Consider the following 15,782-nt stretch of genomic DNA (forward strand, 5'->3'; position numbering starts at 1 on the left):
CGGGGACTTGCTTCCATTCAGCCACAAGAGCATTAGTGAGGTCGAGCACTGATGTTGGGAGATTAGGTCTGGCTCGCAGTAGGCGTTCCAATTCATCCCAAAGGTGTTCGATGGGGTTGAGGTAAGGGCTCTGTGCAGGCCAGTCAAGTTCTTCCACACCGATCTCGACAAACTGTTTCTGTATGGACATCGCTTTGTGCACATGGGCATTGTCATGTTGAAACAGGAAAGGGCCTTCCCCAAACTGTTGCCACAAAGTTGGAAGCACAGAATCGTCTAGAATGTCATTGTGTGCTGTAGCATTAAGATTTCCCTTCACTGGAATTAAGAGGCCTAGACCGAACCATGAAAAACAGCCCCAGACCGTTATTCCTCCTCCACCAAACTTTACAGTATTGGGGCATGTAGCGTTCTCCTGGGATCCGCCAAACCTAGATTCGTCCGTCGGACTGCCAGATGGTGAAGCATGATTCATCACTCCAGAGAATGCGTTTCCACTGCTTCAGAGTCCAATGGCGGTGAGCTTCACACCACTCCAGCCGACGCTTGGCATTGCGCATGGTGATCTTATGCTTGTGTGCAGCTGCTCGGCCATGGGAATCCATTACATGAAGCCTACCGTCGAACAGTTATTGAGCTTTCAGTGGCAGTTTGGTACTCGGTAGTGAGTGTTGCAACTTTTTATGCGTTATGCGCTTCAGCACTCGGCGGTCCCATTCTGGTCCCATTCTGTGAGCTTGTGTGGCCTACCACTTAGCGGAGGAGACGTTGTTGCCCCTAGACGTTTCCACTTCACAATAACAGTTCTTAGAGTTGACCATGGCAGCTCTAACAGGGCAGAAATTTGACGAACTGACTTGTTAGAAAGGTAGCATCCTATGATGTTGCCACGTTGAAAGTCACTGAGCTCTTCAGTAAGGCCATTCCACTGCCAATGTTTGTCTATGGAGATAGCATGGTAGTGTGCTCGATTTTATACACCTGTTTGAAGGGGTGTCCACACACTTTTGTAGTGTTAGGGCAAAAACCAAAATGTGCTCCAAGGGGGGGGGGCCCAAGGACCATGTTTGGGAAACCCTGCACTAAATGACAAACATATAAATGTTTTTAAAAGTCCACAGACGAGTGTAATTCCCCTGGGGACGAGTTTAATTACAGACGAGTGTAATTCCCCTGGGGACGAGTTTAATTACAGACGAGTGTAGTTCCCCTCGGAAACTGGACTACTAGGTAACTTAGGGGCCGAGCTTTGATGCAAGAGCGTGAAATAGACTTTATGAACCCTTTTCCCCAAATTCCCTGAATCCATTTCATTTATTCATCTCTCTCTCTGTGTGTGTGTGTGTGTGTGTGTGTGTGTGTGTGTGTGTGTGTGTGTGTGTGTGTGTGTGTGTGTGTGTGTGTGTGTGTGTGTGTGTGTGTGTGTGTGTGTGTGTGTGTGTGTGTGTGTGTGTATAGGTTATGCATTATGAATGCTTTGGGTGCGTAAAGAGTAATGGTTGCGTGTACCAGGCATTAATATCATTGTGCAGATATAGTCATGTGTTTGCTCCCCTCCCCCCCTATCTCTGTGTCTTAATTACATTAGCCTGGTGATTTATGGACAGATTACTGGCTATAAAATGCATTACTTCCTCATGGAAACAGTCCCAAGGAGGAATCCATCACACTGGATCACACTGAGTTTGTGGATCACTACATCATATCTGAGTAGTCAGCTTACGAGCCAGAAAGATAAAGCATCTCTATACCTATTCCACTTTACATATTGCTTGTTGTAACAAGCACACATATTGCTTGTTGGAGTATTCAAGGACACAATAAGTGGACAAAGCAGCTCTTAACAAACAAACTAAAAGTTTGAGATGGGTTACGGTTGTCCTGTTTGACCTTATTAGTGCCAATGCGTCTCTGTCGTCGCAGCAAATGGAGCAGGTTGCCAGGTTTGCAGACATTTATCAGAGGGTATTAGACCTCCGCTAGGCTTCTATTAAACTTAATGAACATTTAAATCCTCTAATAGATTGGGCGGAATTGAGAGAGTCACAACTTATCAGGCAAATGCTGTTGATAAAGACACTGACAGAATGGAACTTGTCTCTCTCTCTCTCTCTCATTCCTTCTCTATCACCCTTTCTCTCTCTCTCTCATTCCTTCTCTATCACCCTTTCTCTCTCTCTCTCATTCATTCTCTATCACCCTTTCTCTCTCTCTCTCTCTCTCTCTCTCTCTCTCTCTCACATTCCTTCTCTATCACCCTTTCTCTCTCTCTCATTCCTTCTCTCCTACTCCTTTCTTACTCTTTCTTACTCTCTCACCCTCTCTCTCTCTTTCTCATACTGTCTCTTTCATTCTCTCACTGGATGTTTTCCTCTCCTTCTCTGTGGTGTTGTGAGACACCACACAGCCCAGTCTCAGTCATCCATCAGTCCCCATGAAGGGAGCATCAAAGACTCCTCACCAGGAGGGATGAGTTAACACAAACACAACAGCAGCCCATTATGGAACTGTCATAAACCGCCTCCAACTGTTTCTCTGCCTCACTTTAAAATGTTCAGAGTAAGGCATATCACACCCCACAAGCTAGCGATGATGAGAAATAAATCACAAACTACAATGAAACAGCATGGAGGAGCAGCATAGCCCAGGCCCAGGGATGCTGAACTTAGCATCAGCCCAGGCGCAGAGACCTCTCAAGGGAGTCTGTCTCCTCCGGCCTAGACGTGTCAGAGCCAGGCTGAGGCCACAGCTCTGGGGGTCTAAGGCCTGCCTGTATTGATCTGTTAGCTCCTATAATCCATCTGACATGCTGCTAACAAGGCTGATCTCTTAATAAGGGGACCCGGAGAGACGCGACCTGCGTTAAAAAACAATAGATAATACTGTTGCATGGAAAAGTTCATGTCCTCTCTGTCACTGTATATTTGTCTGATGTTACCATGTTTGTGAGAAGGTGGTAATGATTCTCACAAAAGTTTAAGAAAACTGCACAGAAATGTGTTGCATGCAATGCAATTGCTTGCTGTAGTACTTAAAACCTGCCAAAACCCGCTGACTTTGCAATACATTTCAGTATTGTTGGAAGGTCACTTGTGAAGGCCAATGCCTTTTTTCATATCTAGCTACATATGACAATTTATTTTCACAAAGAGAAAAATTTTCTCAAGCTATTATTAATATAATTTATTGGGTCCACAATTGTTTGTCAATTACCTCTTACATAATAAGTATCCTGTAATTGTTCCAAAGTAAGTGATTCAAAATAGAAAAAATGTAACAAACCATACATTAATTGATAGGTATTGCACCATAGTTGTGTTTTGTTACCACAGCCCCCAATGCAACTTCAGACCAAAGTCTTTATAGACTCATTCTTTATTGGCTGTATCCAAGTGCTCGCCAATATACAGTGAACCCTTTGGAATTACCTGGATTTCTGCATAAATTAGTCATACAATTTGATCTTCATCTAAGTCACAACAATAGACAAACACAGTCTGCTTAAACAAGCAATTATCTGTTTTCATGTCTTTATTGAACACACCGTGTAAACATTCACAGTGCAGGGTGGAAAAAGTATGTGAACCCTTGGATTTAATAACTGGTTGACCCGCCTTTGGCAGCAATAACCTCAACCAAACGTTTTCTGTAGTTGCGGATCAGACCTGCACAACAGTCAGGAGGAATTTTAGACCGGTCCTCTTTACAAAACTGTTTCAGTTCAGCAATATTCTTGGAATGTCTTGTGTGAACCGCTCTCTTGAGGTCATGCCACAGCATCTCAATCAGGTTGAGGTCAGGACTCTGACTGGGCCACTCCAGAAGGTGTATTTTCTTCTGTTGAAGCCATTCTTTTGTTGATTTACTTCTGTGTTTTGGGTTGTTGTCCTGTTACATCACCTAACTTCTGTTGAGCTTCAATTGGCGGACAGATAGCCAAACATTCTCCTGCAAAATGTCTTGATAAACTTGGGATCTCATTTTTCCATTGATGATAACAAGCTGTCCAGGCCCTGAGGCAGCAAAGCAGCCCCAAACCATGATGCTCCTTCCACCATACTTTACAGTTGGGATGAGGTTTTGATGTTGGTGTGCTGTGCCATTTTTTATCTACACATAGTGTTGTGTGTTCCTTCCAAACAACTCGACTTTAGTTTAATCTGTCCACAGACTATTTTGCCAGTAGCGCTGTGAAACATCCAGGTGGTCTTTTTGAATACTTCTTGAATACTACTTTTTTGGACAGCAGTGGCTTCTTCTGTGGTGTCCTCCCATGAACACCATTCTTGTTTAGTGTTTTACGTATCATAGACTCATCAAAAGGGATGTTAGCTTGTTCCAGAGATTTCTGTAAGTCTTTAGCTGACACTCTAGGATTCTTCTTAATTAACCTCAATGAGCATTCTAAACTGTGCTCTTGCAGTCATCTTTGTAGGACGGCCACTCCAAGGGAGAGTAGCAACAGTGCTGAACGTTCTCCATTTATAGACAATTTGTCTTATCATGGACTGATGAACATCAAGGCTTTTAGAGATACTTTTGTAACCCTTTCCAGCTTTATACAAGTCAACAATTCTTAATCTTCGGTCTTCTTAGATCTCATTTGTTCGAGGCGTGGTTCACATCAGGCAATGCTTCTTGTGAATAGCAAACTCAAATGTTGTGAGTGTTGTTTATAGGGCAGGGCAGCTCTAACCAACATCTCCAATCTCATTGATTGAACTCCAGGTTAGCTGACTCCTGACTCCAATTAGCCGAGGGGGTTCACATACTTTTTCCAACCTACACTGTGTTCAATATAGACAAGAGAAATACAATCATTTGTGTGTTATTAGTTTAATCAGACTGTGTTTGTCTATTGTGGTGACTTAGATGAAGATCAGATCAAATGTTATGACCAATTTATGCAGAAATCCAGGTAATTCCAAAGGGTTCACATACCTTTTCTTGCCACTGTAGTCTCCAGATCATTGCTGTTCTACTTCACTCATATACATTACTCAATAGTTTCTCACAGTAACTGACAGTTTGCAGAGAGAGATACTTTATCGACAAACTGATGGATTATGAATGACATCTGAAAGGTGGGATTTCAGTCAACATCGATACTTCCTGCCTGGCCAGGTGGGATTCACACTGACAACTTTACAACTCAATCAAGGTTATAGTGGTGGATTTTCATTTTTGTGTATTCTGCCTCCTAAACAACATAATGAATATAGAAAGAGCCATTATACAGTGTATGTTGCTCCCACATGCTCTAATTAATCGCTATCTCAATACAGACTTCTTTCTTTACTTATAAAACCACTATTTGCTATTATTGGTGGAAATGTGGAATGTTCACATCGGTATTCTGTCACACACATATCAGAATTTCATGACATATTTAGTGTGCATCCCTCTCAGAATACACACTTCTACAGATTTTCAGCTAGTTAATAGGCTTTCAACAATATAACCTGACATGAATAAGGCAATGTGTAAAGCTCAGTTCACCGTCCACAGTGATATAGTCATGGTAGTCCGGCGGCTCATTTTTACATATTTACAAACCTCATAATAATAATAATAATGTTTATTTAATATGGCGCTATTCATTACAAAGAGAATCTCAAAGACGATGTAAAAACAAACAAAACAAATGTAGAGATCAGGAGTTCGTCAGGCACCTCGTCCCTCCTCCTCCTCTGTCGGTAGGCAGATTAGTCCACTACTGAAGTGTAGCACCCACCTGGGTGATGCTTCAGCAGCTAATAGTGGAAGAAAGAGCAACACACCTTGGCAGTAGTCAGGAAACAGTTCCCCACGAGGTGAGCCTCTCTCAACCCCTCACACCTCAGACCACATCGTTCATGGAACCAGGGCAGGTGGAGAAAAAGGTGGGGAAAAGCCAGTGCTGTATTGATACATCATTGAAATGATCTCCAATACAGTGGGGCAAAAAAGTATTTAGTCAGCCACCAATTGTGCAAGTTCTCCCACTTAAAAAGATGAGAGAGGCCTGTAATTTTCATCATAGCTACACTTCAACTATGACAGACAAAATGAGAAAAAAAATCCAGAAAATCACATTGTAGGATTTTTAATGAATTTATTTGCAAATTATGGTGGAAAATAAGTATTTGGTCAATAACAAAAGTTTATCTCAATACTTTGTTATATACCCTTTGTTGGCAATGACACAGGTCAAATGTTTTCTGTAAGTCTTCACAAGGTTTTCACACACTGTTGCTGGTATTTTGGCCCATTCCTCCATGCAGATCTCCTCTAGAGCAGTGATGTTTTGGGGCTGTCGCTGGGCAACACGGACTTTCAACTCCCTCCAAAGATTTTCTATGGGGTTGAGATCTGGAGACTGGCTAGGCCACTCCAGGACCTTGAAATGCTTCTTACGAAGCCACTCCTTCGTTGCCCGGGCGGTGTGTTTGGGATCATTGTCATGCTGAAAGACCCAGCCACGTTTCATCTTCAATGCCCTTGCTGATGGAAGGAGGTTTTCACTCAAAATCTCACGATACATGGCCCCATTCATTCTTTCCTTTACACGGATCAGTCGTCCTGGTCCCTTTGCAGGAAAACAGCCCCAAAGCATGATGTTTCCACCCCCATGCTTCACAGTAGGAATGGTGTTTTTTGGATGCAACTCAGCATTCTTTGTCCTCCAAACACGACGAGTTGAGTTTTTACCAAAAAGTTCTATTTTGGTTTCATCTGACCATATGACATTCTCCCGATCCTCTTCTGGATCATCCAAATGCTCTCTAGCAAACTTCAGACGGGCCTGGACATGTACTGGCTTAAGCAGGGGGACACGTCTGGCACTGCAGGATTTGAGTCCATGGCGGCGTAGTGTGTTACTGATGGTAGGCTTTGTTACTTTGGTCCCAGCTCTCTGCAGGTCATTCACTAGGTCCCCCCTGTGGTTCTGGGATTTTTGCTCACTGTTCTTGTGATCATTTTGACCCCACGGGGTGAGATCTTGCGTGGAGCCCCAGATCGAGGGAGATTATCAGTGGTCTTGTATGTCTTCCATTTCCTAATAATTGCTCCCACAGTTGATTTCTTCAAACCAAGCTGCTTACCTATTGCAGATTCAGTCTTCCCAGCCTGGTGCAGGTCTACAATTTTGTTTCTGGTGTCCTTTGACAGCTCTTTGGTCTTGGCCATAGTGGAGTTTGGAGTGTGACTGTTTGAGGTTGTGGACAGGTGTCTTTTATACTGATAACAAGTTCAAACAGGTGCCATTAATACAGGTAACGAGTGGAGGACAGAGGAGCCTCTTAAAGAAGAAGTTACAGGTCTGTGAGAGCCAGAAATCTTGCTTGTTTGTAGGTGACCAAATACTTATTTTCCACCATAATTTGCAAATAAATTAATTAAAAATCCTACAATGTGATTTTCTGGATTTTTTTTCTCATTTTGTCTGTCATAGTTGACGTGTACCTATGATGAAAATTACAGGCCTCTCTCATCTTTTTAAGTGGGAGAACTTGCACAATTGGTGGCTGACTAAATACTTTTTTGCCCCACTGTAACTACCTAGTCAAGCCAGACAAACTGACTCGACATTATACAGCACCTCCATGGGTCAAAACCATGTACAGCTTGTCTCAATAGAGTGTGCAGCTATGCGGCTTTGTAGAATATCCGTAACAATACGTCCCTGTCTCGTTAACATTATGTATCGTTTTCCCTATCCTTCAGTAGAGTAGTGGACTGTAATAAACCCACTCATTGCCGCACTAGGTATATGGCCCATTCTATCTGGGGGTTTTCATGTCCTGCAGTTTACCAGGCTGGAGGGGAAACTGTGTGCCTGCTGACAGACAGACAGACAGACAGACAGACAGACAGACAGACAGACAGACAGACAGACAGACAGACAGACAGACAGACAGACAGACAGACAGACAGACAGACAGACAGACAGACAGACAGACAGACAGACAGACAGACAGACAGACAGACAGACAGACAGACAGACAGACAGACAGACAGACAGACAGAGACAGATGTTGTAGGTGTTAAGGCAGACACACCTCAAACACAGACATGACGCGGATATTTTCATCTGATGTCGATGCCATTACGTCCCATCCTGTCCTGACCACATTTAAATTCCAACCGTGGTAGAACTACAGTAGGATTTACTAAATCATGCAATTATGTCAATGGGAGATTTGCAAGAAAATTGGGATCTCAAGTCAGGAATTTGCCAGGGCATATATTGCTATTCAAAGGAAGAGAGAGATAAAGAGATGCATACAGATTCTACACTCATGTCGTCGTGGAATCCATCTCCCATTTCTTCTCCCCTTTCTCCTCCCCTCCCAACTATTTCCTTGCCCCATGTCCTCATCTCTCTCTCTCTTTTTCTGTCATTCCTCTCTATCTCACTAACACAGAAATAAGCAATGATATTCTACAACTATGTAGTGGTATTACTGCCTCTCAGGGGGAAAAGGAATTTGATTTCAGATTTCACCCTCTGCCTGCTTTTATAGAAAGACACAAGTTAGCTGTCAGTAAATGTCAAAATATGAACACACACACATGCAAGGATGAACACACACACACACGCGTGTGCGCGCACGCAAGCACACAAACACACAGCCACTACAGACGTTGATGGACACACTTATTATGGTGCCTGACTGCTCAGAAACGCATGCAGCATTTACTGCAGTGTGCACTGAAACACAGTAGGCCTGATGTGCACCTTTAGGCCATGTGTAGATGATTGCTTCACTAGCATTCCCACAAGGAAACATTTGACAATATGTTTGCTGCCAGGCAAATACCATGTCAAACAATATTGCTGAATACAAACATTCATGCCTGTCAAAATAGCTGTACAAATTTAAATGAGCTGTCAAATAACAGTGTCAAATAACACTGTAACATGTCTGACGGTGCCTGTGTGGGCTATTGCAGGAGTCTGGAGACCATGGAACCAATTTAATCACAAACACAGGTAGAACACTGCCAAGTCTCAGTCTGCAATCATGGTCATGTCTGAATTTTGATAACAAATTTACACAAGATGCTTTTAGAAGGAAGGGTTCAGTATGTTCTGCAAATTAACTTGCGTCGATCACTCTCTTACCTGCAGAATGTCTGTTTTGTTTAAAAAATGGCTGCTAACATTGGTGTGTGTGTGTGTGTGTGTGTGTGTGTGTGTGTGTGTGTGTGTGTGTGTGTGTGTGTGTGTGTGTGTGTGTGTGTGTGTGTGTGTGTGCGTGTGCGTGTGTGTGTGACTCAATGTGCACTGACAGTACAAACCATTAGGAACACCTTCCTAATATTGCCCTCAGAACAGCCTCAATTCGTCATGGCATGGACTCTACAAGGTGTCGAAAGCGTTCCACAGGGATGCTGGCCCATGTTGACTCCAATGCGTCCCATATTTGTGTTAAGTTGGCTGGATGTCCTTTGGGTGGTGGACGCTTCTTGATACAGACAGGAAACTGTTGAGTGTGAAAAACCCAGCAGCGTTGCAGTTCTTGACACACTCAAACCGGTGCGCCTGGCATTTACTACCATACCCCGTTCAAAGGCACTTAAATAATTTGCCTTGCCCATCCACCCTCTGAATGGCACACATACACAAAACATGTCTCAATTGTCTAAAGGCTTAATAATCCTTATTTAACCTGTCTCCTCCCCTTCATCTACACTGGAGGAAGTGGATTTAACAAGTGACGTCACTAAGGGATCATAGCTTTCACCTGGATTCACCTGGTCAGTCTATGTCATGGAAAGAGCAGGAGTTCTTAATATTTTGTACACTCAATGCATATTCAGTCTTTGGGAGTGTGTGTGTGTGTGTGTGTGTGTGTGTGTGTGTGTGTGTGTGTGTGTGTGTGTGTGTGTGTGTGTGTGTGTGTGTGTGTGTGTGTGGAGGATTAGCAAATTGGAGTTGTGCTCCTCATCAGAAGCAGGTATGCGCTTGATTGAGTGCTAACCGTCGTCGCTGAGAGCTTTAAACTTCCTCACTACATTTCATTTTCTCCGTCTTACTTTCATTTATAAGGTTATCTGCTTTCCCGTATACTTGTAATATTTGTCACTGCCCTTAAGCTAAACCCCAGCAAAAAGTTAAATTAATTTTTCCAAGCAATTGTCGTTTGAAACTGTCAGAACATCCAACATAAGTGTTTAAAAAGGAATCTGCTGTCTGGGGAACATCTCTTTAGATGAAATGCTGTTTTTTAATTATCAAATTATAATTATCCCCCAAAAAGGTTTGGTGCCATTGTAAGATTTTTATCAGAAAATCTTTTACGGAATTAATGTTAAACAATATTAATAAGTTGGATAATTGCAAAACCACGTTCTATATTTTATCTCCTCTCTTTGTATATATGTATGATATGTGGTTTATGAGACACATACATTTGGGTCAAACATTATTGACACCCTTAATAAAGATGAGTAACAGTAACTATGCCAAATATCTCACTAAAATACTGAGCTATATTGTATGTTAAACATTTTTGGGAAATTATATTATTATGTACTAATACAATTTCTCAGAGAAAAAATGTAAAAGGCAGGGGTCAAAATGATTGACACCCCTGAAGATGCTTATAAATAAAGTAGTCAAAATTGTAGTATTTGTTCCCATCCTCCCAACACACAATGATTACATCAAGCGTGTGACTCTACAAACGTGTTGGATGCATTTGCAGTTCGTTTTGTTGTGCTTCAGATTATTTTGTGCCCAATAGAAATTAATGGAAAATAATGTATTGTGTCAATTTGGAGTCACTTTCATTGTTAATAACAATATAATATGTTTCTAAACACTTCTACATTAATGTGGATGCTACCATGATTATGGATATTCCTGAATGAATCGTAAATAATGATGAGTGAGAGAATTACAGAGGGTCAATTATCATACCCCAATGCTAACCTCTCACCATTACAATATCATGGGAGGTTAGCATGTCTTGGGGGTATGATATTTGACCCTCTGTAGCATTCTCACTCATTAATTCATTTTGCACCCCACTGTATATAGTACAAAAAATGCATGAAATGAAATGAAATGTATGCATTCATAACTGTAAGTCGCTCTGGATAAGAGCGTCTGCTAAATGACTAAAATGTAAATGTAAATATAAATCAATCCATTGTCAACCGTAGGCCAAATTAACATTGGAATAACTATCTATGTAATATTTCACAAAATTACATAGATATTTTTTTTAAACCCTTATTTAACTAGGCAAGTGTTTTAACTATTTGACAGTATGGTTTGGAGTTAAACAGAATTACACTGAGATGCATAAAATTATTATAAAAAAACATGATCATGACCATATGATTATTCACATTATATTGATCATCTAGCAATTAGTTAATACAATGTCATCAGAATTACATGAACCATGTATTACATAACAGGACATTTTTTGATTAATAAATGAAATGTTCATATGTATAATACATTCTATATAATTTATCTGAATATTCCATCTCAAAGAACAGATTGAATATTTCAAATTGACAGTTTTATTTATTTTTAGGATATCTGTTGAAATTAACCATAATTAAGAACTGTAAAGTAATTGAACAAGTTATGACTTTGAATAATAATATGAATGTAGATGAGAAACACTAATTATGGATCTGATTCAGAGTGGTACTTATTCAGACTGGAACTGATTCAGACTGGAACTGATTCAGAGGGGAACTGATTCAGAGTGGGACTGATTCAGAGGGGCTTATCATTGGAACGTTTAAATGAACTTCGAACAAATACAGAACACAATAATTGTGAGTTATTTGGATGTTGATCAACAAAATCAAAAAACTTTTTTAAATGAAATGAAATATGCTAATTCTGTAACCCCCTATTCTCTTTTTGTATATCCTGTTGCAATGTACAGTACTATAGTATTATAAGGAGGTGGCGTGCAGGCCAGTGCCCTGCAGCCAGCCTCCACTAGTGTGATTGGGGTCACGGGTGTGATCAGCAGGTGAGAATTCAGACTAGATCACAAACACTGCATCTCCAACTGAAAGCAGGAACTTGAAACTAGTATTGGAACAATTAGTGGTCATAGTCTATGTACTGTATATGGTATCATTTAAGTGGAGGAACAGATAACTATACACATTTGTCTGTTGTGTTTTTGTAATCATTGCTAGCTTCTAGACGGGGATATGGATGGAAAGAGAAGGGGGGTTCCTACTTTGTTGTCTCAACATCTTCTCTCTCTTTCTATCCTCACAGCCTATCACTGACCTTAGAGCCCTCCTCTCTCTTTCTATCCTCACAGCCTATCACTGACCTTAGAGCCCTCCTCTCTCTTTCTATCCTCACAGCCTATCACTGACCTTAGAGCCCTCCTCTCTCTTTCTATCCTCACAGCCTATCACTGACCTTAGAGCCCTCCTCTCTCTTTCTATCCTCACAGCCTATCACTGACCTTAGAGCCCTCCTCTCTCTTTCTATCCTCACAGCCTATCACTGACCTTAGAGCCCTCCTCTCTCTTTCTATCCTCACAGCCTATCACTGACCTTAGAGCCCTCCTCTCTCTTTCTATCCTCACAGCCTATCACTGACCTTAGAGCCCTCCTCTCTCTTTCTATCCTCACAGCCTATCACTGACCTTAGAGCCCTCCTCTCTCTTTCTATCCTCACAGCCTATCACTGACCTTAGAGCCCTCCTCTCTCTTTCTATCCTCACAGCCTATCACTGACCTTAGAGCCCTCCTCTCTCTTTCTATCCTCACAGCCTATCACTGACCTTAGAGCCCTCCTCTCTCCTTCTATCCTCACAGCCTATCACTGACCTTAGAGCCCTCCTCTCTCCTTCTCTCTCCCTCTCTGTCCTTTCTTCACTGCGCTAAACTGAGGATAAACTGCCATCCTTCCTTTTCCCCGTCATCCCTCTCTCCTCTGTGCTTTCTCTCTGTTCTGGGATAAATACTGAAATCTCTCCACCATCCTCTCTCCCTCTCTCTCTCCATCACTCTTTCCTGGGCAGTGTTAAGCTGATGCTGCCAGCGGGGCGAGAGCTCTGACAGTCACGCCAAGACCTGCTCTGAGTCTCAGGAGACAAGACGCATGACAAGAACAGACCCATCCTGTCACACACACGCACGCACACACAGACACACACACACACATACAAGCATGCACGCACGGACGTGTGCACACACACACACACACACACACACTGGGTCAAACACGCACGCTCACACCTATGCACACAGGGGACACAGAGGATGAGCTACACAAGTTTAACAAGTGAAAACAAACAGATGCTGCCACGAGATTGTAGGACGGAGGACAAGAAGAAGGACGAAAACAAACCCTGATATTTCTCACACGGTTAAGGATGGAATTGTTTTTCCTAGCATCTGTTGTTGTCTTGGGACACCGTCAGAAACACAGTGATTCAGCTCATAGTTCTATCATGAATAGATTTCCAACTAAAGGAAAACTGTCCTTCAGTCCTGCAGACTGTCAAACAAAAGGAAAGGCAGATTCTTCTCAGGTGATTTGGCCATCATCGTGGTCTATTCAACTGAGGACTCTAGACTACGGATTTGAGGCATGATTATTGTAATCTACTGCATGTTGTCCCTGTGTCATTTAGTCACTGAACACAACAATCAATGTCTCTGTAATCTTCTATCCCTGGCCTACTGCCCATTGCTGATTGGTTTACATGCTTTTTCCAAGAAAACGTTTTGTTGAGGAAATATTGTACTTAGATGGCATGCGACGCACGTATCCAATCTCTCTCATGCAGATACACACTCATACACCAGCTCATGCATAACCAAGCAATATGAGCAATCTCTGCATGTGCACAAACACACACATAGACTCAACAGCACACACACACCAAGCATCCCCATAAGGCATTGCCTTCAGGGGAAACTTTCATCACTTTGCCAGGATGAACTTTCTAACAGATAGGAAGTTCAGATTGGGCTTGACGGCATGTTTGTGTGTTTGTGTGTGTGTGTGTGGGTGTGTGTTTCAGCTAGTCTTGCTTTCATACTTCAGCTGAGCTCCACATGTGATAAGTTAATCCTGGCTGAAGGCATGAGACACAAATAATTCACGCCTGTCCACACGAATGAACGTGTGTGTGAGTGCCAGTGTGTATGCACGTGATTCCCCTGCTGCCCTTCTCTCACTTTCGTACACAAGCACAGGCACACACGCACACACAGACACACACACAGACACACACAGACACCAGCTTTACCTTCATTGTTATTGTTGTTTCCGGCGTTGCCCAGTACTTGTAGTGGTATAGTCCATAGAAGCAGTGCAATGAGCCCTGGGTCTAAAGCCATGGTGCTCTCTCTCTCACACACACATACACACTACCGATCTCCCGCTCTTCCTCTTTCTCACTCTCTCTCTCTTACTCTCCTTCTCCGCCTCTTGCTGCCTCTCTCTGTGTCCCAGTGTTGAAGCGGAGCCTGAGCCAGCGCTGAGAGACTGTGTGTGTGTGAGGGGCTGAGAGCTCATTGGGCTATAGTTAGAGACTGCCTCTGTGCTTCTCAGCCTCTCTGTCTGCTCTCACACATACATACACACTCACCAGGCAGTGGGAGGGAGGGAACAGGCTGTCACTAAAACGCCATTAACCAATTAGAGCACAGGATTCGGCAGGTCCACTAAACAAACACTCACACGATACCTCACCTTTACCCATCCCACTTCAGAGAGACACTCCCGCTGTGTCTCTCTTTCTTTTTCTCTCTCCCGCACACACTTTTGACAATCTTTTACTCTCTGCCTCTGAATCTCGATCTCTCCTCTTTCCCTCCCAGCTATGTCGCCTGCTCGTCTCTGCCTCGCTTGCTCTCCCTCAACTCTACCTCTCCCCTCTCTCTGACATCTCTCTTTCTTTTTTTCATTTTCTCCTACAAATTCTTTAAAAAAACACACGCAACTAATTGTCATAATATTTGTACATACAAATGTGCTGCTCTATTGTATATCAAGAAAACTGCCCAACATAGAACATATTCCTTCAGCTTTTCTTATTTTGGAAAAAGGTCGCCAATTGATATTAAAGGCCCAGTTCAGTCAAAAATGTGATTTTTCTGTATTTTCTATATATTTCCACACTATGAGGTTAGAATAATACTGTGAATTGTGAAAATGATGATAATGCCTTTTTAGTGTAAGAGCTGTTTGGAAAGACTACCTGAAAGTTCAGTCTGTTTTGGTGGGATGGAGTTCTAGCCATCCATTGTGACATCACAATGCTGTAAATGAGTTAAGAAAGACAGGTCCAAATCTCTCTGCCAATAACAGCTAGTTTTCAGTTTTCCCCTCACTACTCAGATCACTCCCAGACAGTCCTAGCCAAATTCTTGCTTGAGAATTTTTTTTTTTACAATTTTAATTGAAAACAATCACAGTAAGGTACTTAATTGTTACCAATAAATTATTTGATTATTGAGGTAAAAACGGCTGCATTGGACCTTTAACGGAAATCACAATTCACCACACAGTATTTCTTTGAACTCTTTGTTTAAGTTGAGACAGTGGAATATAGTAAAATGCTCAACTGGAGGTCATCGATAATCAGTGGTGTGCCTACCAGCTCTCACAGTCTCATGTCAGAATTTGACTTTCATCCATGTTTCGCAAATGTGAAATTTCGAGGTGTTTAAGGTAAGGGTTAAGGTTAGGTATTAACTCTGAATGGTTAAGGTAAGGGTTAAGGTTAGGTATTAACTGTGAATGGTTAAGGTAAGGGTTAAGGTTAAGGTTAGGTAATAACTCTGA

General features: G+C 42.2%; 1 protein-coding gene across 1 annotated transcript in view; it reads right to left on the minus strand.

Annotated features, from left to right (window-relative positions):
- epha8 (eph receptor A8) overlaps positions 1-15,145 on the minus strand; it is a 102,614-nt gene extending 87,469 nt beyond the window's left edge. The window contains exon 1 of the mRNA XM_045691677.1: positions 14,242-15,145. Coding sequence (XP_045547633.1) covers positions 14,242-14,332 — 91 coding nt within the window. The 5' untranslated portion in view covers positions 14,333-15,145. The remainder of the gene's footprint in view (positions 1-14,241) is intronic.
- Positions 15,146-15,782: the final 637 nt, after the last annotated feature.

This window comes from Salmo salar, chromosome ssa12 (assembly GCF_905237065.1).
Source record: "Salmo salar chromosome ssa12, Ssal_v3.1, whole genome shotgun sequence".
NCBI classification, from domain to species: Eukaryota; Metazoa; Chordata; class Actinopteri; order Salmoniformes; family Salmonidae; genus Salmo; species Salmo salar.